General features: G+C 38.6%; 1 protein-coding gene across 1 annotated transcript in view; it reads left to right on the top strand.

The window, feature by feature from the left end:
- The first annotated feature begins 4,294 nt into the window (after window positions 1–4,294).
- The window catches only part of GABRP (gamma-aminobutyric acid type A receptor subunit pi), a 37,900-nt gene continuing 19,457 nt past the window's right edge, over window positions 4,295–22,737 (top strand). The window contains exons 1-5 of the mRNA XM_075935217.2: window positions 4,295–4,373; window positions 10,749–10,852; window positions 18,439–18,506; window positions 19,545–19,762; window positions 20,570–20,652. Coding sequence (XP_075791332.2) covers window positions 4,321–4,373; window positions 10,749–10,852; window positions 18,439–18,506; window positions 19,545–19,762; window positions 20,570–20,652 — 526 coding nt within the window. The 5' untranslated portion in view covers window positions 4,295–4,320. The remainder of the gene's footprint in view (window positions 4,374–10,748; window positions 10,853–18,438; window positions 18,507–19,544; window positions 19,763–20,569; window positions 20,653–22,737) is intronic.

Below are 22,737 nucleotides of genomic sequence, written 5' to 3'. Positions count from 1 at the left end.
TTAGTCCAGGAACGCTCCCCGCATCCACTTTCATCCTTCTGCCTGACCCGACCGTCAGTCTCTCCCCACCCTGCCCTGCCACAGGAGGCAAACTCTTTCATCCACCTCAAGCACGTCTCCATGGCTATGTCTAGACTGCAAGCCTCTTTCGAAAGAGGCTCTTTCGAAAGATACTTTCGAAAGAGAGCGTCTAGACTGCACGCGGAACTTTCGAAAGAGCAAGCCGCTTTTTCGAAAGAAAGCACCCAGTGAGTCTGGATGCTCTCTTTCGAAGAAGCCCTATTTACATTCAAGAACGCCTTCTTTCGAAAGAAGCACTTTCGAAAGAAGGCGTTCTTCCTCGTGAAATGAGGTGTACCGCCATCGAAAGAAAAGCCGCGGTCTTTCGATTTAATTTCGAAAGAACGCGGCTGCAGTCTAGACGCAGGTGAAGTTTTTTCGGAAAAAGGCTACTTTTCCCGAAAAAAACCCTGGATCTGGACACGGCCCATGTGCCTAGCCGGGCTCAGGAGCGGGCTAAGGAATCGAGACTCTCGCACAGTTTTCCGGCTACATCGATACAGCTTGATCCCCCAAGCGCTGGGCTGCAGAAGGGCTCTAGCTGCACAGCCCGGCTTAGACTGGAGGTGCCCGGGGAACGCCCACCCCTTCTCTCCCGGCCCCATTTCTGCTCCTCTGAGCCCTCCTTCCCGTGCTACCTCGCCCTCATTTCTGCTCCCCATCCCTTCGGTTTCCCAGTCTGTGCCCGCCCCTCCCACTCCCCCCCCCCCGTCCCTCCTCCCTCAGTTCTGCCCAATTTCCCTCCTTTTATTCCCCTTCCCGGTTTTGCCCGGGCTAGCTCCCTCTCTGCGTTTCTGCCCCGCTTTCCCCGGGCTTCCGATGGCAAGCGAGGGCAGAGCGAGGGCAGCAGCTGGGCGGCTGTTACTGAGCAGCACCGACCACTTCGGCGTCCCCTGCAGGAGCAGGGAGGAGGCTCCGACACTGCACGTGCAATTGTGCCCCGCGACCAGCCCTGGGTTCCAGTCTCCAGCCATTCCCACCCCTCCCTTCCTGTCACCGAGAGCAGACTTCTTCCAAAGCCCCGGGCTGGTCCTGCCCTATGGACAGAGGCAGAGATGGGTCGCAGCCGACTGAAGCTGTATACTCAGACCACGCGCCCCCGCCCCCACTGCGATGCCTTTCCCCTAGTCATCGCCATCTCCCTCCCTCTTCAGACACGCTCCGTGAGGCGCTGGTGAGTCAGGCTCCACACACAGTAACCCGAGTGGGCTATTCCAACAAAGAGCATCCCTTATTCCTTGATCCCTGAACTGATCCTAGGGCTGCAAGGCCGTATTAGAGCCGTCTGGCGTTATCTTCTCTCCTTCCAGCACACAAAGGAAGAGCTATATGCAAAATCTTTTTCATATAGGTAAGTTGGGAGCATCATTTCTATAAAGGCACAACTTTATTTCCAGGAGCTTTACAACACAACCAAGTACCGGGACCAAGCAGTTCCAGGTTTCTGCTTCAGATAATATTTCTATTTACTCATATTTTATGCTTAACTATAGAAAAAAATGTTAGTTACCCCACCCCGAATTGTTATTTGTGAACAGATGAAAGAAAAGTCAAATTAGAGAGAATTCTTTGAAAAAGTAAAATTGCTTCTTATGAAAACTGAGCTGATAGCATATGCAATGACACTGCTCAAAACAAAAAAAATTTACAAAGCCAAAGCCTACCCATCTCAAAATCTGTCATCTTGAAAATTTACTTTAAACATAGATATATAAATTATCCAGGTAACAGTGACTTTGTATGAAAAATGTAAAATATTTCTGGTTAAAATATACAGCATTTGGATGAAAGCATTTGAATGTATTTATTTAAAATGTACTTTTAGTCAGTGGAAACTTATGGAAGAAAATATAAATATAACTATTATTTGACTAGCAATCCTTTTCTACTTATGAACAGTATTTATGTTATTTTTTCCTATTTTAAAGTTCAACTCTAACTTTGTATACGAGTTGCTGTGGCTTCCTTTTGCATCATTACAAAACTATAGCCAATTCTAATGTATTTCCCAAAATCTAAAGATCATGGGTACATTGTTATAATCTTAAAATACATTCTAAATCCTGGAACATTATCCTACACTGATTTGAATTAAAGCAAAGTTGATAATCATTTTACTGCATAAAAACAATCATGAATTCTCATAGTTCTATGTCACAGTTCTCACTCAGAAAAAACTCCAAATGATTTTATTAATAGCTGAATTTTGCATTCCTTAATGACAGGAATAGACTTTTTGGCTTCAAAGGAATGACGAGTCATATCAGTTGGAAATGGAGAACTGAGCTCCAGGGCAAAGGTTGTGTCTGAACTTTCTTTTCAAAATGTTCAAGCTTCTATGTATGAATGGTTCAGAAATAGATCAAGAAGTGTACCTCAATATGACTTGTTTAAAGTGCACTAATATATATTACTAACTTCTTGGATTATATACATTAAATGCATTTGTATCTGCAAATTTGTTCAGAATGCAAGAATGGATTTTACAATGAAAGTAACTCTGAGCTATTTTATTATAGAAACAGATAATGAATTATTATTTCACACTGTTTAATTTAAAATCCTTTGCATTGCTTATGAGGGGTTATTTTTGTGCTAATTTTTCTTGAAATAGCATAGATTTGCAAGAGACCCTTCACTAAGTATGGACTCAGGAAAAATTCTAGAAGTTTTGGTTGAGCCAGGAATGTAGGCTGGACTCTTGATAAGTTAATTTTGGACAGGCTGCAAGTTATTTGTGCAGGCTTGACTATTATTTCTCAAATATGTTGATTGAAAGACCCTTCTGTTCCAGAGCCACAGTTTGCAATTTATGATAGTCAAAATGATATAAAAATCTTTAAAATTCAGAGTAAATCAATTCTGCCTAAATTAACCACATAACAATTCTCTGCTGTGATTATGGGGAGCACACAACAGAGAACACAACCCAGCAGGAGGGGTGACAAAAGCGGCTTTAAACCTCCTCTGCTGTATATGGATGTTTGGTCAGCTGGGGGTTGATGTGGTCACTTACACAAATTATAGTAGCCATGGGCGAATTCTGACATATGGCAGACTTCCGAGGGTTGGGTTTATAAAGCCTGGAACTAGAATCGTTATAGCACTGCAGTAATACAAATAAATAAAGCGCTGCGGACATATTACCAGCAAGGGCAGCATCAGGAAGGCATTGGGTCGGGAAAGTTGGCAAACCTAGTTACCAAACATTTGTTTTGGAAATACAGGGATGAGGCACATTAACTGTTTATCCATGGGGAGATCAAAGTATAGCAAGAGTCAATGTTACACAGAGTGAATGCGTGGATGCATTTGGCAAAATTGATATTTTCTTCAGTGTGGCCAGGATTTCATTCACAAACTTGGAATATTGCTTTCTTTGTTATCTGAATATATTTACTTTGCATTTTAAAATAGCATAATATTTAAAAATATAATCCTAAGGGGCCATCAGGCTTTTCAAGCTTGTCAGATACTAGTGCCCAAGACTATTCATGTTGTGGAAGAAATTCCATCTCTCTCCCTGAAAATGAAAAAAAGCTGCTTTTCATAAATCTTCCATATTACATAATTCCACAATCCCCTCTTTAGTTTCAAACACTTTATAGCCTGTCGCTATCAAATTCAAGCACTCTGTTAATAATCAGAACTAACAATCATGATTTATAAAAGTCACCAACAGACTATTTAACCTAATATTTTAAAATCTACAGTGTTAAAGAATACTGAAAAAATAAGCTCTATGTAAGTATTGTGAAGGCTATATTAAAAAACCCCTAATATTAAAAAAAAGTAGGAATAAAAGATCCTCCGGAAAAGGGTTTATTTTCCGGAGAATCACGTCTAGACTTTCAAGTAGGAATAAAAGATCCTCCGAAAAAGGGTTTATTTTCCGGAGAATCCCGTCTAGACTGCCGCTTTTCTCCGGCTTATCCCCAAGCCGGAAAAAAGCGGCAGCCATGTTAATGCAAATACCGCGGGGGATATTTAAATCCCCCACGGATTTGCCTATTCTAAAGTGTCTAATCTGCATCCCTTTTCCGGAAAAGGGGTGCGGTGTAGACACAGCCCACTTGTTTAGGATATAAATTAGCATGTATTTACAGTGTACAGTCACTGTAAAAAAAGCTTCATGTGGTCAGAAGTTTGATTTACTATAACCTTTTTTTAGAATATATATTTGTCATTATGCTTTACTATTAAACCTTACCTATGTTTGCTTTTTAGGAAAAACCAGAACTTCTGAAGCCATCTCTGACAATGTGCACTCTTTTCTGGTGTGCCAAAGCCCTGTTTCTATTGATGTTTTGCAGGTAAGAGAGTTAAATTGTTGTTAACTTTTTGATAAGTGTGCATAATAGAGTTAGGTATCACCAAACGTATTCTAGTTAGAACATTATTTTTGCCCAGGTAACAAACACAACTGAGAGTCTGCAAGGAAGATGTTTAAAAGAACACACTGGATTTACAAGTTGAATCTTACTTCACTTCAGCTAAGACCAATGGAAATATAGAGCTGAACTCATCCCTGGTTTAACTTCATTGTTTTCACTGAGCCATAATGTTTTATACTAAGCATACTGTTGATCAGTCAAACTTGTTCAAAAATAAAGTGGACATGAACTTTACCAAGTGATATTAGTTATTATTATGGAGTGGGAAAACTGCTATGTGCTATACAAATAAGTAATACGTAGGGACACATGGTCCCTGCCTGAAGCACATTACAATTTATTTCACACAAAGCAGCACAGCCACACATAGTACAACAGGTGATGATACAAGCTACATGTATTATTAGAAGTACTGATGCAGGTGGGTCTTGGGGTGTGTCTAGACTACAGAGTTTTGTCGACAAAAGTAGACTTTTGTCGACAAAACTATACCTGCGTCTACACTACCGCTGAGTTCTGTCGACATAATGTCGACAGAACTCAGCAGTTTTGACGACACTGGTAAACCTCATTTTACGAGGCATAACGCCTTTTGTCGACAGAGCTCTGTCGACAGAAGGTGTTATTGCATGTAGGATTGTGTCTAGACTACAGAGTTTTGTCGACAAAGCGTCTTGCTTTGTCGACAGAACTGAATGTAGTCTAGACGCTCTAAGTCGACAGAAGTTTTGTCGACAGTATCTGTCGACAAAACTTCTGTCAACAAAACCCTGTAGTCTAGACGTACCCTTGGTCTGCTCATGACTAAAGGCCTTCCTCCTCATCTAAGGGGGTGGAATCACTAAGTCCAGGTTCCATTTGATTATGGGGGATAAAGGAGAAAACTCAGGCTCAGGAGGGAGGTCAAAAGACTCAGTGGACACAGTCAAGAGAAACTTTGCCTGCAAATATGAGTGGAGAAGGGATTGGAAACAGCTCCCATAGTTGCATGCCATGATCAACCCTCCAGTTTCCTCCTCCTGGAGTGAAGAGATTGAAGAGATCCCGTGACACTGTGGGCCTATGGATGGCATGTGCATAGATCAGGAAGGGTATGTCTACATACCCTTTGAACTAGCGGGGTAGTGTAGACATACCCGAAGTGTGTAGAGAAGTGCAGAGGTTCGGAAGGAACCAGAGGAGGGATGTCCTACACAGAGGTGTGCCCAGGTGTCTCTCTCATTGTGCAAGGGAAGGTGTCAGGGGAGTATGTGAACCACTCTACAAACTTGAATCATCTTGGTCTGATTGCCACTGAAAGGCTTTCGGGAAGGAATTCTTTGAAAACATTTTTCCTAGGTTGCAGTATGTTCTTATGATGCTCAGTAGAATAGATTGTTAAATACTGTACAGTTCCCTTTGTGTCTCCCTTATCTAATGGGCCAAATTTTGACCTTTTAAATGTGTATGTAATTCTGCTGAAATCAATAGGGTTGCAAGAATGCAACCTTTAAAAAATAGAGACAAAAAGCACTCTTTAAAGAACAAACATTTTGAAGAGGTCTATGCAATATACCCTTCCCCTGCGAAAAGTAAATCCTAATCAAAAGAGAAGATAAAATGAGAGAGAAAAATTTTGCACACATTGCAAAAGGATTATAGGCTACACATGAATGAGGAAGGGGCAGAGAAGCATGGTTGGTAGTTCTAACTCCACTTCTCTGACCCAATCAATCATGCATGATAGGGAGGAGGCCTTTAAAAGGAAGGAAACTGCTGTCATTTATGGGAGTATGCATGCACTAACTACCACCATCACACAAGGGTTTCCATAAAAGAGTCGACTGCAGGAACAAGTTGTAAAGGGCACTCCCGGGAAGGAGACCTTCACCTAGCCCTGATGTGCATATAGTAGGCTCCCATCTAAGACGGACAGGCTGAGCTTGTCTCTGAGACTTAGCTAGAGGAATTTCCTCAAACTCATTATGTTGGGACTGGTTTTTTAGCAGCACTTTAGATTTGCCATCCCCATATCCCTCTTTTGCTGGGGCCCCAGGAGAGAGTAACTTTAAGGGTATCTATTTTTATTACACAGTCAGGGAGACTTAAGAATGATCACAAAGGGCAGAGCACCACCTTGCAAATAGCAATGAAATAGCAGATGATGTGACCACCAGTAGAGATGATTGAGTATGATTAGACTCCCTCAACTCCAAAGAACTCTTTTGCATACATTTTCCCAAACTATTTCAAATATATTAATTGTTACTTAGGATTTCTTGATGTGTTTGGACACCTGCCTTTTGTTAACCCTCCAAAACCCTGTTTGAACTCCTTAGCAGAAATGTGTGTTGCAGCAGCCACTTTCAACTCTCTTTAGTTCATTGAAAAAATAAATAAACATGGAATGTTGAGAAAAATCTCAATTTAGCATTTATAATATGTATTTGATTAAATTACCCAAAGGGCCACAAATTGCTACTGAAATAGGAGTTTAGCAATTTGGTAGAAAAAGGTAGTTTTAAATGGTCAGGTTTTCTCCTTCAACCCTTCACATATTCAGCTCCTCTAAACAAACTTGTCTGTATCCCATCCCACTTTTCCTTCTCTCTGATGGGTTTTGTAGATTGCTCACTCAGGGTATGTCTACATTACAGGACAAAGTTGAGTTAAGATACTCAACTTCAGCTACATTAATTCTGTAGCTGAAGTCAAAGTATCTTAACTCAGCTTTTGGTGCCGTCTATACTGCAGGAAGTTGAACGAAGGACAGTCTTCCTTCAACTTCCCTTACTCCTTGTTAAAGCAGGATTATAGGCATTGACTGGAGTGCTCCTCTCACTTTGAATTAGCTGTCTTAACTAGACCGCTAATTCAAACCCTGGAAGACTGACAGTGGCAGCTTTGATCTTTCTCTGTAGTGTAGACATAACTTAAGAACAAAGGAGTGATGGAACAGTATTGGTCTAAGGCACCACCCTTCAGCAGCTGCAGAGCATGTTCCACGTGGAAGGACAATGAAGGAGCAATTGGCTGTAAGAAGGAATCCAGGAAATCCACAAGGGGAAGAGCTTGGACTGTGGGTAAGGCCTGAGCAGATGACCAAGGAACTTTGAGGTCTGTCTGTGGAATGCCAGCTATGCTTGCTGGCCCCTAAGTGAACTCTGCTATACAGAATCTTGATTGTTCTGGAGCCACTGGCATAGACAATTTTACTTACTGCTTAATTATGGCTACTATTTTATTATAAAATATATTCTCTGAGATTAGTTTATTGTGGGCTTTAGTCAGGAACTCCTTTGTATTTGCCCTTTTGTTTCATAATAACATGTATTTATTGATGAGATCTCTCTAGAAAATTGGGAGATTAATTGACTAACCTTATAGAATCCTACCCTTACACTCTTTTGCAAATGGATAGATTATAAATCTGGGAAGAATTTGTCTACACAGTTTATTCTGTTGATTGTTGGCTCTTCCAAGGGACAGATTAGCAAACAACCTCTTCCTTCTTCCATGTATATTATTTGAATGGTTTTTTCTTCACCTATTCACTTGAAAATAATGTTGGAATGGGATAACTGGTGAAGGGTTATTTCCAATAGATCCCATTTTAATTTCTACAAATGACATTTCTTATTTCAATTCTGGTACTTGACATTCTTCCATATTACAGTCTCAATACAAAGAGCATAGATTACTCAAACTGAAACTAATGAACAAACTGTACTGCCAGTTTCAAGGAAGCAATTTTTGTAAAGAAAAAAATCAAATCAAACATTGGGTAAAAGTATTCAATACCAAAGTTTCAGGAATATACTGGAGTATTAAGTCAGGGTTAAAAGCATATGCAGCATCTACCTACATTTCACCTTGCAGTTCTTTATATTAAATTTAATTGTTACATAGTTTCTACTATAGTCTACTATATATTTGAGAGACTTGTCTGTCTGGTTGTGTTTGTCTGTTTGTTCAAGAACTCCTTCTAAACTCCATCTAGTATCACTAAATTCTGTATATAGCTTCCTCTTGACATAACTTAAAGCAAAGGACGGGTTTGGTTATGCCAAGAAAACAGGATGTGCCTGGAATGGGATTGCTTCTCATAAAATTATGCAGAAAAGAGACAAATCACCAAATGAAGTACAGTCTTCAAATTTGACATAACTAAGCAAATGTTGTAAGATGGTATAGGGTAAGTTTAAGGATGGACACACTTGACATTACATCACAATCTACATTACATCTTATTTAGAAAATACCGGACATTTATGTTTCCTCATTTATATTTCCTCAATTTGTTTCCCGAACAGAAAGCTCAAATACTGGACTGTCCAGTTCAAAACCAGACACCTGGCAGCCCTAGTGGCAGGAGCTCAGGGAGGGCACACACAGAGTACTGCCTCTGCCTGCAGGCCCCAGCACAGAGCTGCCACAGCAGTTCCATTTTGGCCTGACAGTAGTCGGTACCTTCATGCTGGGGCTGGGGGAGGCAGTGCCTCATCCAAACTCCCAGCCGTGTCTATTCCATGCTGGAGCCCGAGTAGAAAGCACCTTGCCCTTCCCCCAAGCCATGGCACCCAACCCAGAACTGCCCCAGAGTTGCTGCTGCCAGGGGACAGGTGATCCCTCTGTGACTCCCAACCAGCCTAACCTGGACCTTCCCTATTCCTGTGCCTGCTGGAGCTGCAGCAGCCATGGAAAGGCGCTTCTCATCTGGCCCCAAGCTACTGCAGTAAGAGAGGGCTGGGGTTGTCCTCTCTCCCTGGGGCAGCCTGAATACTGAACTCATCTCCAGCCCCACCCCAGAATAATGATTTAAATGAAGCATGCATATTTTCATTTAATTTTCCACAAAACAAAAATTAATTGAATTAAGAAACCGAGAAACACGGAGTAAATCTTCTGGTAGAATAAATAGAAAATAGTTTGAAATATGTATCATGTATGTGTGAATCAGATTAGGTAGATATATTGGGCCTGATTATGTGGGGGTTTTGTTCAGGAAATATCCCCTTGATTTAAGTAAGAGTTCTACAAGATTAAGGTAGGGTTGTTGAACTGGGTTTAAAGGGACTAATCCTCAGAGATTCCAAACACCTTGGCTGCATCTAGACTGGCAAGTTTTTCCACAAAAGCAGCTGCTTTTGAGCAAAAACTTGCCAGCTGTCTACACTGGCCGCTTGATTTTGCGCAAAAGCACTAACGTTCTACTGTCGGAAATCAGTGCTTCTTGCGCAAATGCTTTGAAGTTCCCATTCAGGCAAAAGCCCTTTTCCAGAAATGTTTTTGTGCAAGAGGGCCAGTGTAGACAGCTTAAAACTGTTTTGTGCAAAAAAGCCCCGATGGCGAAAATGGCGATCGGGGCTTTCTTGCACAAAACTGTGTCTAGATTGGCACGGACGCTTTTCCGCAAAAAGTGCTTTTGCGGAAGAGCATCTGTGCCAATCTAGACGCTCTTTTCCACAAATGTTTTTAACGGAAAAACTTTTCCGTTAAAAGCTTTTGCAGAAAATCATGCCAGTCTAGACGTAGACATGCTGTGAAATATTAACAGCCTTCACTTGGATATGAGGGCACTGACCCTATTTCATAATTGGATTTTTAATAAGTTAAGCATTAACATGCTGGTGAATTTCAAAGTATTATTGTTTTGCTATGTAGAAGCTGCTGTGGTTTGTTAAATAGAGAATGTTTTAAAATATGCATTATACACCTGACAGACCAGAACAAAAAGGCATTCCAGTCTATTTGATAAATACATATTCATATTTTTTCAAAAATACATTCTCTAGACAGTAGCCTGGCACAGCTGTTTCAAAGTAATTATGTATTAGAGAGTGCTAATGCATTTTGGATAAATTCCTTAAGAAAACTTTAGTAACTAAACTTAATTTAGGAGTGTAGACATGTGTTTAAAAAATAAGTACCAAGGCAAAGGAAGCTCAGGTACATAAGCTTTTCCGTTAAAAGCATTTGCAGAAAATCATGCCAGTCTAGACGTAGCCATACAGTGCTAGAGAAAACTGAACTGTTTCCACAAGCTGTACAGTTAAAAGTGCAGGTTAAGACAATTTAAAGCTAAAAATGATATTTTATGCAAATTAGGTATTGATATGGATTCATGAAGTCCAACATTCTCTAGGATATTTTTCTGTAGCTATGTACTTTATGAAATGCAAAAGCATAAAATATTTTATGTTATATAAATCTAATAGCAAGCAGTCCTTTTTGCCCCGACCCAAGTACTGTACCAGTTTCAGGAAAATCAGTTTTGTCTCTCTAAAGCTACTTCATGTTCTTGTTTTCTTTCAGGTTAACAAAAATGTCTGCAGCTGAAGGAAAGGGTGAAATTCTTCCTCCAACTATACAGAAAATAATGAAGGGATACAACAAGTATCTACGTCCATTTTTTGATAGTAAGTATATAAGTTGTTTTCGATAAGTCTACCTCTTTTCACAACATAGCATCTGAAAAATGTAGCCCAAATTTAAGCATGGATCTCTTTTTTAATCTGTGCCTCTGTTTCTCCAGATTTGACAGTGGCACATTGATTGGAAGATGCGTGCCACTCTATAATATCACAATGCAATTTTTAACATAATGACTCTTTTGAACCAAGGTGGGATTTATAAAGATGAAACAAGGTGGGATTTATAAAGACGAAAAAAAAGCCTTCCAATATTTCATGTATTTATGTTAAACATCCACAAGTACTGATGTTCATGCTTTCTGACCATAAGTAGAAGTAATTATTTAAGTTGTGTATTTATATAAATAATATAATATAACCTATAACTATTAAAATATAACAGGCATAAGAAGAGCTTTACATCTCATTTTAACAATTCTCAACCTGCTGATATACAAGGGGAGACAATTATTGTTGTTGCTACTAAATATGAAAACTCTTATCACCCAGGAAGTTAGACCCAATTTTCCCTTGCTTCAGGGTTGAATTTTGCTGTGCTGCAGGTACAAAACAGTTTGAAAGTCAGCTACATATTTCTAAAGTTTTCCAAATTTGGTGAAATTGAACATTAATCTTTTAAAATAAATTAAAAATAAATGCAATCATAAGTCAGAGCTAGTAGAAACATGTAATCAACACTAGTTTTGGTTTTAAATTATTAGTGTTATGGGAGAAAAGAGATTGTTATTAATATTTAATCTGCTTTTGACTTTAGTGATCTATGACTTTTTTACTCTTATTTTGACCTAAGTGTGAATATATTTATTTACTCATACACACAAGTAAGATACACAGACAATTTAAAAAAAGATGAGGTTTCTTAGCATTGTGAAGTCAACAGTATTACTGCCAATAGGCATGTTACTGCATCTATCAGTGTTCTTCCAGGAATCTCACTTCAGCCTCTGAACTTGGCACTGAGATTTATGGGGTCCTGACTGCAACATACTCAGTAGCAACAACTATCTATTAAGCTATATATATTAAAAAAAAAAAAAAAAAAAAAAGCTCTGGTATACTAACTAACTTGCATGTGATATTCACTAATCTGAAGGCTTAATGATGGATCAGCTCTTTGCATGGACCAGCATGTTGTATATGTTTAAAACTGCTTACAAGTGGTAAGAAAGTGTAATAAAAATTGTCTACCATGAATAACTTGCAGACCCTGAAACTGAAGTGATGTATGGCAGGTCATGTATGGCATTATAAAATATATGAATAGAAGTGAAATAACGCAATAATTCTAAAGTTAGGAGTTCATAGGCTTCATTCTCTCTGACAAAATTATTTCCTCTTATGTACTAACTAAGGCTATGTCTACGCAGCAGAGTTATTTTGGAATAACGTCATTGACGTTATTCCAAAATAACAGAGTGCATCTACACAGCAAGCTATTATTTCAAAATAATGTTGAGCTGGAGGACTTCTTACTCCGACTCCTGAAACCCTCATTTCACAAGGAGTAAGGGAAGTTGAAGGAAGAGTGTTCTTCCTTCAATTTCCTGCTGTGTAGACACTGCCAAAAAGCCTAATTAAGCCATTTTCACATCAAGTATGCAATTGACGTAGCTGAAGTTGTGTAACTTAATTTGATTTTTGCCCTATTGTGTAGACATGCCTTTAAAATCACTGGCTAAAGAGGTTCTTAGATTATGAAATTATTTCCTAATGTCTGAACACATGTAGTGCGACTATTTGTCATATTACCAGATAGAGTGTATTATCCCATGTGTAATTTTAGACCAATTTTATAAAATACAAATAGCCATTACTGTATTGCAGGGATTCCCAAACTTTTTGACACAGGGACCAGTAAATCCATTCATGAGCTTTTGGAGGACCGGTGACATTCATTTGCATATTTTCATATTCATTAAGCAAATGATGAATATGCAAATAAGTTGTTTCTACTCCTTCCAAAGCCCCCAGTGCCAGCTTTAGCAAAGCTTTTGCTACAGTCACCCACAATATTCTTGCCAGCAAGTTAAGGGAATATGAATTGGATAAATGGACAGTAAAGTGGATAGAAAGCTGGCTAGACCAGGGTTTTCCAAATTTTTTACTTTAGTTGGAACCCGTTTTTTTTTTTCAGTACTGTTTTTTGCAGTCCAAAAATATAAACGCATATAAAAAAAAGAATGAAAAATGAATACCTTTTTACTGTTTCACCCGGAGGGAGAGTGCAAGAAGGGGACTTGGGTAGGAGTTGGACTTCCCTGGTCTGGCACCCTCTGGACCTGACTGGTCCCAGATGAGAGATTTTTTGGACCAGAGGAGGTCATTTCAGGACTCCTGGTTCCCCCACTCCCCACTAGGATTCTTTGCACCTCCCTCCCCTGCAATCCAACTGAGCTGCCCACCCCCGTTGGCTCCCAGCACCTCCCCCAAAACCATCTGCCACAATCCAAGGGAGTGCAGCACCAGTTCCTCACAGGCCAGTCCAAGGGAGTGCAGCCCCTCACAGCCCAGCTGAGCTGCCCTTCTGCTCCCTTCCCGCATCCACCTCAGCTCAGTTGAGCCCCATACTGCTTCCCTGCATGGCTCCCCCACAGCACAGCTGAGCCCCGTTTCCCTGCACCTCTTCCCAAGCCCCACAGAATTGCTGAGCCCAGCTCTGATTTCCTGCCCCCTCCCTTCCTCTCTCCCTGCCCTTGAGCCAAGCCCTCCTCCTGCAGCCAAACTGAGCACTGAGCTTGGAACCTCCACCCACCCTGCAGCCCAGCTCAGCCCAGTACCCCATACCTCTTCACTCTCGCAGCCCAGCTGAGGTCCGTTTCCCTGCACCTTCCCCCAAATCACACAGACATGCTGAGCCCAGCTCTGATTCCCTGCCCCTCCCTCCCTCCCTTCCTCCCCTTGAGTCCAGCGCTGGGTTCCCGGCAACTCCCCCCCTCACCCCCGCAGCCCAGCCTGGCACCCCCCTAGGGTGGCGCCCAGGGGCAACTGCTCCCCCCTCACTATGCCTCTGCTGGGAGCCCAGAACACTCGGCTGCATCCTCTGCCCAGCCTGGTCCAGGGCTTGGGGGCCCTGACGCTGCATGGGCACTCTGGGAGCCCGGAACACCTCAGTCACGCTGAGGCCTGATATTTTTTTCCTGTGGTACCAGTACTGGGCCGCGGACTATAGTTTGGAAAACACTGCTGTATTGTATTTAAAAGTGCATAAAATGTATACATCTGTTTCTCTTTTTTATTCTTTTATCCTACTGCTGACAGCTGCTTTAAATGGGTGTTTGTGTAATATTCTGGAGGATGTAGTCTTTTGTTAGTAAACAAGAAACATAATGTTAGTAAATGTGGAGTGCTAAATACATTCCATCTCATTTAACACAATACACAACAAGATAGGTAATAATGGTTGCCATTAAGATACTTGTTTTTAGGCATAGGAATTGCTGGAGCCATTATATCCATGGCTGTGTCTAGACTGGCATAATTTCGCACAAATATTTTTAACGGAAGCTAAACAACATTTAACTGGCAACATTTTAGGGGGAGGGTTGGGAACTGCCGTGCGGGCTGGATAAAAGAGCTAGGCAGGATGGATCAGGTGCGCTGAATGGCTCTTGCCCAGCCTTGGTGTAGGCCAAGCCTAAAGTATAACAGACTTTACTCAGAAGTTTCAGGGGGTAGCTGAGTTAGTCTGTACAGGATCAACTTAAAAAACAACAAATGGTCTGGTAGCACTTTATAGACTAACAAAACATGTAGATGGTATCATGAGCTTTTGTGGGCACAGCCCACTTCTTCAGATGATCGGAGTTTTACTCAGAGCCTCAGAGCTGCAACTGTGTCCACAACCCCTAACTGAAAGGTTAAGCCATTGGATCAGTGCAGTCACACTTAGGGGCTTTTTTATTATGGGCGCCTCAACTCTTTTTCTTGTTTAGTTAATAATTATATGTAGATAATGACAAGAGGTTGACCAAATGCACGTGGATGGTTAGCTGTAAATGGGTGTAGCTTCACTGAAGTAAATGGAGTTATGCTAGTTTATACCACCTGAGGATCTGGTCCTAAGTGCAACATATAAATCAATATGCATAAGTAAATAAGCATATATGCACACTGGCATGACTCCAGTGTATGCCTGTACAATCCCTGAAGCACATGCAAGTATACCGAATACACATAAAAGCATGCTTGTGGATTTGTAAATTTGGGCCATAAAGCTGCTTACATTACCCAAGAGACTGCAGATTGTATAATCCATTTTATCAAAGTACTCATAGATTTGATAAAAATCATGTTCTGTTTTCATTAATTTTCTTGTACAAACTAACATTGGAATGCAACACACTCTGTTTTCAGTGTGCATATTCTTGTTTGTTATCTGCTCTGTTTGATCTACTATTAATTATACACTCAGTAAAGATGCTTACAGAAAAAATATTCTCCCGAAAGGGAATAAGTTTGTCATATCATGTTTAGATGAGCTGGTTGTGGCATCAACAATGCTTAGAGATTAGTATTAACTAGGTATAAAGGGAATTAGGAATATGATTTAATCTAGTGAAAAATGTGACAGATTTTATTCTGAATTTTGAAAGCCAATAGATCAGAGGTGTTCATATTTAGGGTTTTATTTTAGGCAAGACATGAAGTGGTATTAGTATGCAAACATCACACTACAAAAACAATTGACACTAAATTCTCTTTAGCAAGTAGATTTCTAACCCTAAAAAGAGAACAACATTTATTAACAGATTGACATAAAATTCTGTATATTTCCTATTGCTATTGCCAAGAGGGAGAAAGAAGCACCATTATCTTTAATTAATGTTTAATTTTAAACACGCATAATTTTTTGTTTTAGCAAAACCTCAGTCTTGTCAGTTCCTTTTTATGTATCATTTATTGAGGTAGACAGATGACTCAAAATTATTTTCAGTAAAAAAAAATCAAGCTAGAATCACAATGGAGAGTCTATGAAGATATTTATTTTTGTGAATACAGTGAACCTGATACAGGGAATACTCCTCCAGCAATAGAAAAATGATCATTTATCTCTCTTGAATAGCGCCTATCCATGTAGCAATGAGAGATTAGATCCATTAGGTTTTTGCACATGTAAAATTGATCCAGGGGTTTTAATTTGTCTCTATCAGTTCTGTTTAAATACCTGTCCACTCCTCTCATTTACTAGGGATTTGTAGAACACCTAACACAACAGGGAACCAAGCTTGCTGCTAAAAGGTGATACTGTATTACAATTGTAAAATATTTTTATTTTGTGAACAATAACCATCAGCTAAGAATATCCCCCTCTATTCCTTGCTTTCAAGAGAACACCTGGTTTATATTCTCTGCTGACACTGTATATGTGCCTTAGAAGCAAGGGAGAATAGGGAGAAGCACCACATGCTCTCATCTTCTCTCCCAACAAACAGACCAATGCAAATCAAGGAGAATTCTGCCCTAAAATTAGATGGAGTTTAAATGTCTCTCCTGTTGGAAAATACAGAATTATACCAGGCTAAGTACAATTCCATTGAAGAAGATGGCTGCATTGCTGAAGCATAATATGGTGAGCACTACATCATCATAATAACAGCATCATGGTTGGATGTGTCAGCTGCAACACTGTCCATAATTAGAACTTTTATAAAACTGCCCTGAGGGATACATTTTAAATACAGTTTTTTTAACTTTATCCTGTACAGACTAACTTGGTTACCCACCTGAAGCTACTTTAAAAAAGTTGTGCATATATTCAATGTCAGTTTCCTCATAGATGCTCTCTTTTTCATCATCATGCACACATTCAGCTAGGATAATTGTGTGCCATGCTCTCAAGGAGGCCATTCACAATCATTTGATCTGAGGAAGTGGGTCTGGCCCACGAAAGCTCATCATCCAATAAACCATCTTGTTAGTCTTTAAAGTGCTACATTGTCCTGCATTTTGATTCACAATCATGAATACTTTGAGTTCACAGTTGATCAATAAAACCATCCTCTCTCTGACACTCTGCAAATTTTGACTTCCTAGGAGCATCAGAAGCCTAGCCCTACAAACATCATTGTGAAACAATAATAATACTGCATCTCTACCTGTCTAACTAATATATTTCTAAGGTGCTTAATCACATTGTCAGATAAGGGTTCTTGATGTATGGACTCTAACTAAAACTGTAGTATTACTAGGGTAAGAATGAAATGACTGTCTAGACTTCCACCATATATATACAGAACTATGCAAATGATTTATAGCTAATAACCAAAAAACAAGAAGTGATGTCAAGATACAGTGACACAAAATGGAGTTAATACTTTATATAGCCCTTATATAAGCTAGCTTATATAGCCCATCTGCATTTTAATCATGTAAGAGACCGAGAAGCAACTCCACAGCTAGCTAACATCTGAGGAACCAGATGCTGCAGCTACAAGAATCCTTTCCATGGTTGTGCAACTGGAAGCAAAAGGGTGTAATGTAGAGTAGGAATAACCCTCAGCACCTTTATTGCATCATGTGTTCCTTACCACTTTCATTGACATTACAAAAGCCTATCATTTTAAAAAGCTGTGGAAATACATATCTAAAGATAAAAAAACCTAAGATCCAAATATATTAAATTATTGTCATTAAGTAAAAGATTGATATTAGATTTGTATTGCTGATTAAATATAATTTCCTTGAAAATAATTGCCTTGCTAAACATCAGCTTCAAATGAAATGCAGGTTATTTTAATTTTGTTGTGGATTGTAAATGATGAACACTGAATATTTAAATACAATTACAGGTTGAACCTCTCTAGTCCGGCACCCTTGAAACCTGATTGGTGCCGAACCAGAGAATTTGCCATACTGCAGGAGGTAAATATTGTCTACAAGCATTACCAACACTTTCACTGCTTACTGAGCTCTTAGGGCATGTCTACTCTAAGAAATTATTTTGAAATAACCAAATTCAACTTAATTACTCCCAATTTTACAACATCAAAATAGCATTCCCCCACTACAGGACAGTCTTGAAATTAGTCTGAGATAGGCTCCGTTAAAATGGATGCGTTACCTCGACTTAGAGCCCCAGGAAGCACTGGGGAGTAATTAGTTCGAATTACTCTGAGGAGTAGATATGTTGAAATAGTGGAAACGGAGCATCCACACTAATGCTATTTTGAAATAATTTCAGAATTAGCAGTATTCCCCAAGAAAAGCAGGACTACAGATTTCAAAAGAAGTGGAGCATTATTTCAAAATAATAGGCTTGGTAGTATGGATACTCCACTTATAAATTCAAGCTGAGGGGGGTTAATTTGAAATAATGCCCTAGTGTAGACTGGGGCTTAGAAGATGTTTAGGAGTAAATAGAGATAAATAACAGCACAGAATACTGAGAGCCAGGACTGGAGGCTATAAACACATTTTATGAAACCACAGGAAACTTGGCCACAACCATGATAAGTGGACATTCAGCCAACTAAAATCATGCAGGCCCATGGATATTGCCAGACCAGATAGTGGCGGACTAGAGCGATTCAACCTGTACTTTAAATAATGCTCAGCTCTTCCATTTTTTTCAGATGGTCCTGTCTCAGTAGGAATGAGTATGGATATAGCAAGCATTGATACAATATCGGAAATAAACATGGTATAGTAGCTTTATAATATTTGTTATCTAAGTTAATGCCTGTTGTTTTACAGATCTCTGTAAAGTACTTTTGAGGTAGCTTTTCTTCTTGTTCAACAAACACCATGTCTGAGATATTAAGAAATGAAGCCTTATATTTGCAGGACATGATGAAGCAAAAGGCTGGATTGTGCCTTTTGTAAGTGCAAGCGCAAATTGTGTTCCCGTTAAATTACCAGAAATTAGATGTGCCGTTTACACAATATTCTGACATTCCAATGAATAACTTGCACAGCAGTAGTTAACTCCTGAATGTCATTTTAGAAAACTAGCCACATATGATCATTAGAAACTACTCTCCTTGCACTTAACCATCGAACTTATATTATTATTCTTACCATGTGTTTCAAACAATCATTCATTCTAACTGTATTTCATTACAAAAAGCTCAGAAATGTTGAAAAAAATAAGGAGATGAGTAAAACATACCTTTTAACTTCTTCTATGGTCTACTTATGCTCCCATTTAAGTAAATGGTAAAGCCTTCTAACTTCAAAAAAGAGTTACTTTGGGCACAAAATAAAGATCTTACTAGTTTTCAACATCAGAATATACCTTCTAACTAATTTTTTATCACTGTGTTTTATCACTTGACAATTCAAGATTTGACTCTTGTCTACAGAAATTAAATATAATTTGGTGTCATTAGTTTATACTTCCTCATATGAATTTCAAAATTAAGAGTTAGAAACAATGCAAAAATAATGCAATATGATATAATCGTCAACACAGTCACTTTGGTAAAATCAAGTATTAATTTTAAAAATGGAAGCTAATGAACAACATGACTGATATACAAAATAAAATGTCATATTTGAATCAGGGCGAAATGTGAGCTGAGGCCCTGACAACATGCAAAGCACTGATGTCTTTGGCAATAGGTTTGTTTTCATGTGTTTAAGAGACAAGAGAAAGGACACATTTTCTTTCAAATTACATGTGAAGAATAAAAGAATAATGTCATTGTTTACTGTGACTTTTTGTGTTATCTCCTCCCAGGATTACACAGCTACCATATTTCTTAGACAACGATGGACTGATGAAAGACTTTGTTTTGAGGGCAATAAGAGTTTAAGCTTAGATGGTCGACTTGTAGAAATGCTTTGGGTACCAGACACCTTTATAGTAGACTCAAAGAAATCTTTTCTTCATGATATCACTGTTGAAAATCGTCTAATAAGAATATATCCCAATGGAACTGTCCTTTATGCCATACGGTATGTATACTTCATAAGCCATGTTTACACATAACTTCAATTTACATTTTAAATTCTTCAGATTAATATGACGTGCTCTTAACTTGATCTTGGGTTAGAAAATTTTCTGATTGTAGGGCTCTATTATATACATTTTTTCAGATCTATATACATGCAGCTATTGATACCAGCCACTTTTGAGTTAACATCTAAATCTTTGACATTGCAGGGGCGTTGGGCATTAGGCACTGGTGCACCTTTGTCTCTCCAGTTTTCTGCCTGTGCTACACACTAGTTTTAGCCTTATTCAGGTTATAATACTTAAGTCTAATTCAGTTTTTGGGCTTAATGCATGGGTGGCTGGGTGGGGTTGGTGACCCATGTTATATAGGAGGTTAGACTATATAATCTAATGGTTACTTCTAGCCCCTGACTCTTAATTCTATGAAAATAAAAGCCAAAGTAATTATAATAATAACTAATTTATTTATAAGTAGATTATTGTGTAGAGATTAAATTCAGCAATTATGCCCTGGGTAATGCCAATCATTGCATATGTTACAAATGACTGTAGGATATGGCCCATTAATTGTTTGTATTTTGTATAGATACTTAGAAAGTTGAGGTTTACACGACAAGGAAGAGCTATTTTCTTTATAGTTTGAACCTGAACTCAATAGCTCCTTTTTATATTAGACATCAGTTACCTTCCTACGCATATGTATTTGCCCACAAATACTAGTTCAAGAAAGCAGGGCAACCTATTTCTAACTGTAGTACATACAATATTATGCATACTTAATAACCATCTGCTTTCTGTTTTTAAAGGATAACTGCAACTGTTGCATGTAGCATGGATTTGACCAAATATCCTATGGATAAGCAGACATGTACCTTGCAACTTGAAAGCTGTAAGAGATATTATTACTGCTACATTTTTTATAGTTAGGACAATATTTGTCATCTGTTTTAAGGGCTACTAGATACTGTTTAACATTATCAAAGAGGGATGGGATTTATAAAGAAGATTGGTGAGAATTGGGTGACGAACTGTTGCTGAATTTCAATGGTATTTGGGTACTTTTCTATTTTGGGATAATTTAAAAAACCAACCCCAAAACATTGAAATACTCATGGATTGTCTTCACTGTGAGCTAACTCAGTGTGCTGTGATCAATTCAATGGTGTCAATTTAGCAGGACTGGTGAAGTCAAGGAGAGCATCTCTGATCCATATAGCACAGTGTGGACACCACTGTAAGTCGAGCGAAGCTTTATCAACTTAAGTTGTGTAACTCACACAACATAATTTAGATCGTCTTACCTCCTCAGTATAGACAAGACCTTAGGATAAAGAGCAATACAAAAGACTATGATCCTCCAATTCACCATATGCAGAACCTCATAAATAGACTTATTTCTGCTAGCAAATTTATCTGTGTGGATTGATCTCGAATAGCTTGTTGCATCTATTCAAGGATTGATATTCCAAACTCAGTCTGTTTTGGTTAGCTAAAATTGGTCACATATGAAACAGGCTCTTATTCCTGTCTGCCTGTAATCAGAAGGATGGTTTGAAACCCTGAGGGGTCTTGAATTTTTCAGGGGAAGTAACAAATAAGCAGTGAAGGAATTTTAAATATTTTCAATTCTTAGGCACAAAAGACATGCTTGAAGCATCATTCATAGAAAAAAAAGATTAGTGTAAAGCTTATCAGCTGGATTTGAGATTTACTTTTCTTTCCTCACATTCAAGAAAAGTAATTACATCTATAGTTCTAGCTATAAAGGCTATGGATAGATCCTTATGTTACTTATTTAATGGTATCCATGCCAGAGCACTGGGGAATGGAGGGAGAGTCATCAATGGAAAGGCTAAGATTTAAATGTTCTGTGCTTTGAAAGAAGCAGTGCCCTATTCTACATTAAAATATACCACTTTACCTGTGAGTACTTGCACGTAAGTATAATATTTAATATCCATGAGCACTTAAGTATTCAAGCTTAAAACTAGTTTTCTACTACTATTTGTGCAAGTAAAATTCAAGTGCACAATTTTTCATCGAAAGTGAACTCAAAAAGGGGCAAGAGCATAACTGAAGCAAAGACTTTCAAATTTGAAGGAATACTTATGGCATTTTTTGCAGTATTTTCACATTTTTACCATTTCATTTCTGCAAAACAGCACATCCTGTATTCATTTGGTAAATGATTCTATTAGTAATTTCCAGCTAGAAGATGGTGTAAAATTTGACATTAAATTGCTATTCAAAGGGCTATGACCTGCAAGGCATACTCAGACAAGACTAACATCAGTGGAAGCATTATGGAGGCCACAATCAGAATTGCTATTTAGCAGTGATATTTTTTCTTAACAAAATTAAAAAAGACACAGAGAATGATAACACAATTGGTAAGTCAAATACTGAATGATGTACTTAGATCAACAACATTACCTAATGAGTCATTCAGCACTTTTTGGAGCTCCCTCAGGAACTTAAAATGTATTTGACAAGGGGGAAACAGAGGAATTCCCTGTCTAATTGAACATTATGATTTTTAGAATGACTCCATCTGTTGTTTTAGAGAACCTACAATAATCTCCTGACTGTCGGGAAAACACTGTAATATAATCTAAACTGATTCCATGACATTCTTCTTTGGGTTCTGGAAAAATAGCCAGGAACACAGATTGCAGAATAAGAAGATTATGAATAGCCTTTAGCAGTGGCAGTCACTTTTTGTTAAGATTTCCTAAACGATTTTTTCTTGTTACAGTTTCAATGGTGTTAGCTTTCCTATTGGATAGGAAACATTGATTTACAGAAGAATAATGTGTTACTTCTCCAGAGACTGCTCACTTGTAAATATGAATGCTGGGTATTATATACATATATAAAAACAGCATAAAGCAAATATTTCAACTGAAATAAACTGTTATGAGTTTTGTTACGTTATTCTAATAAAAACATTTAAATAATATTACAAAATAGTGAT

Source organism: Pelodiscus sinensis, chromosome 8 (genome assembly GCF_052426305.1).
Source record: "Pelodiscus sinensis isolate ZL-2025 chromosome 8, ASM5242630v1, whole genome shotgun sequence".
NCBI classification, from domain to species: Eukaryota; Metazoa; Chordata; order Testudines; family Trionychidae; genus Pelodiscus; species Pelodiscus sinensis.
The sequence above is the reverse complement of the archived record's forward strand: the minus strand, read 5'-3'. Positions and strand labels throughout refer to the sequence as shown.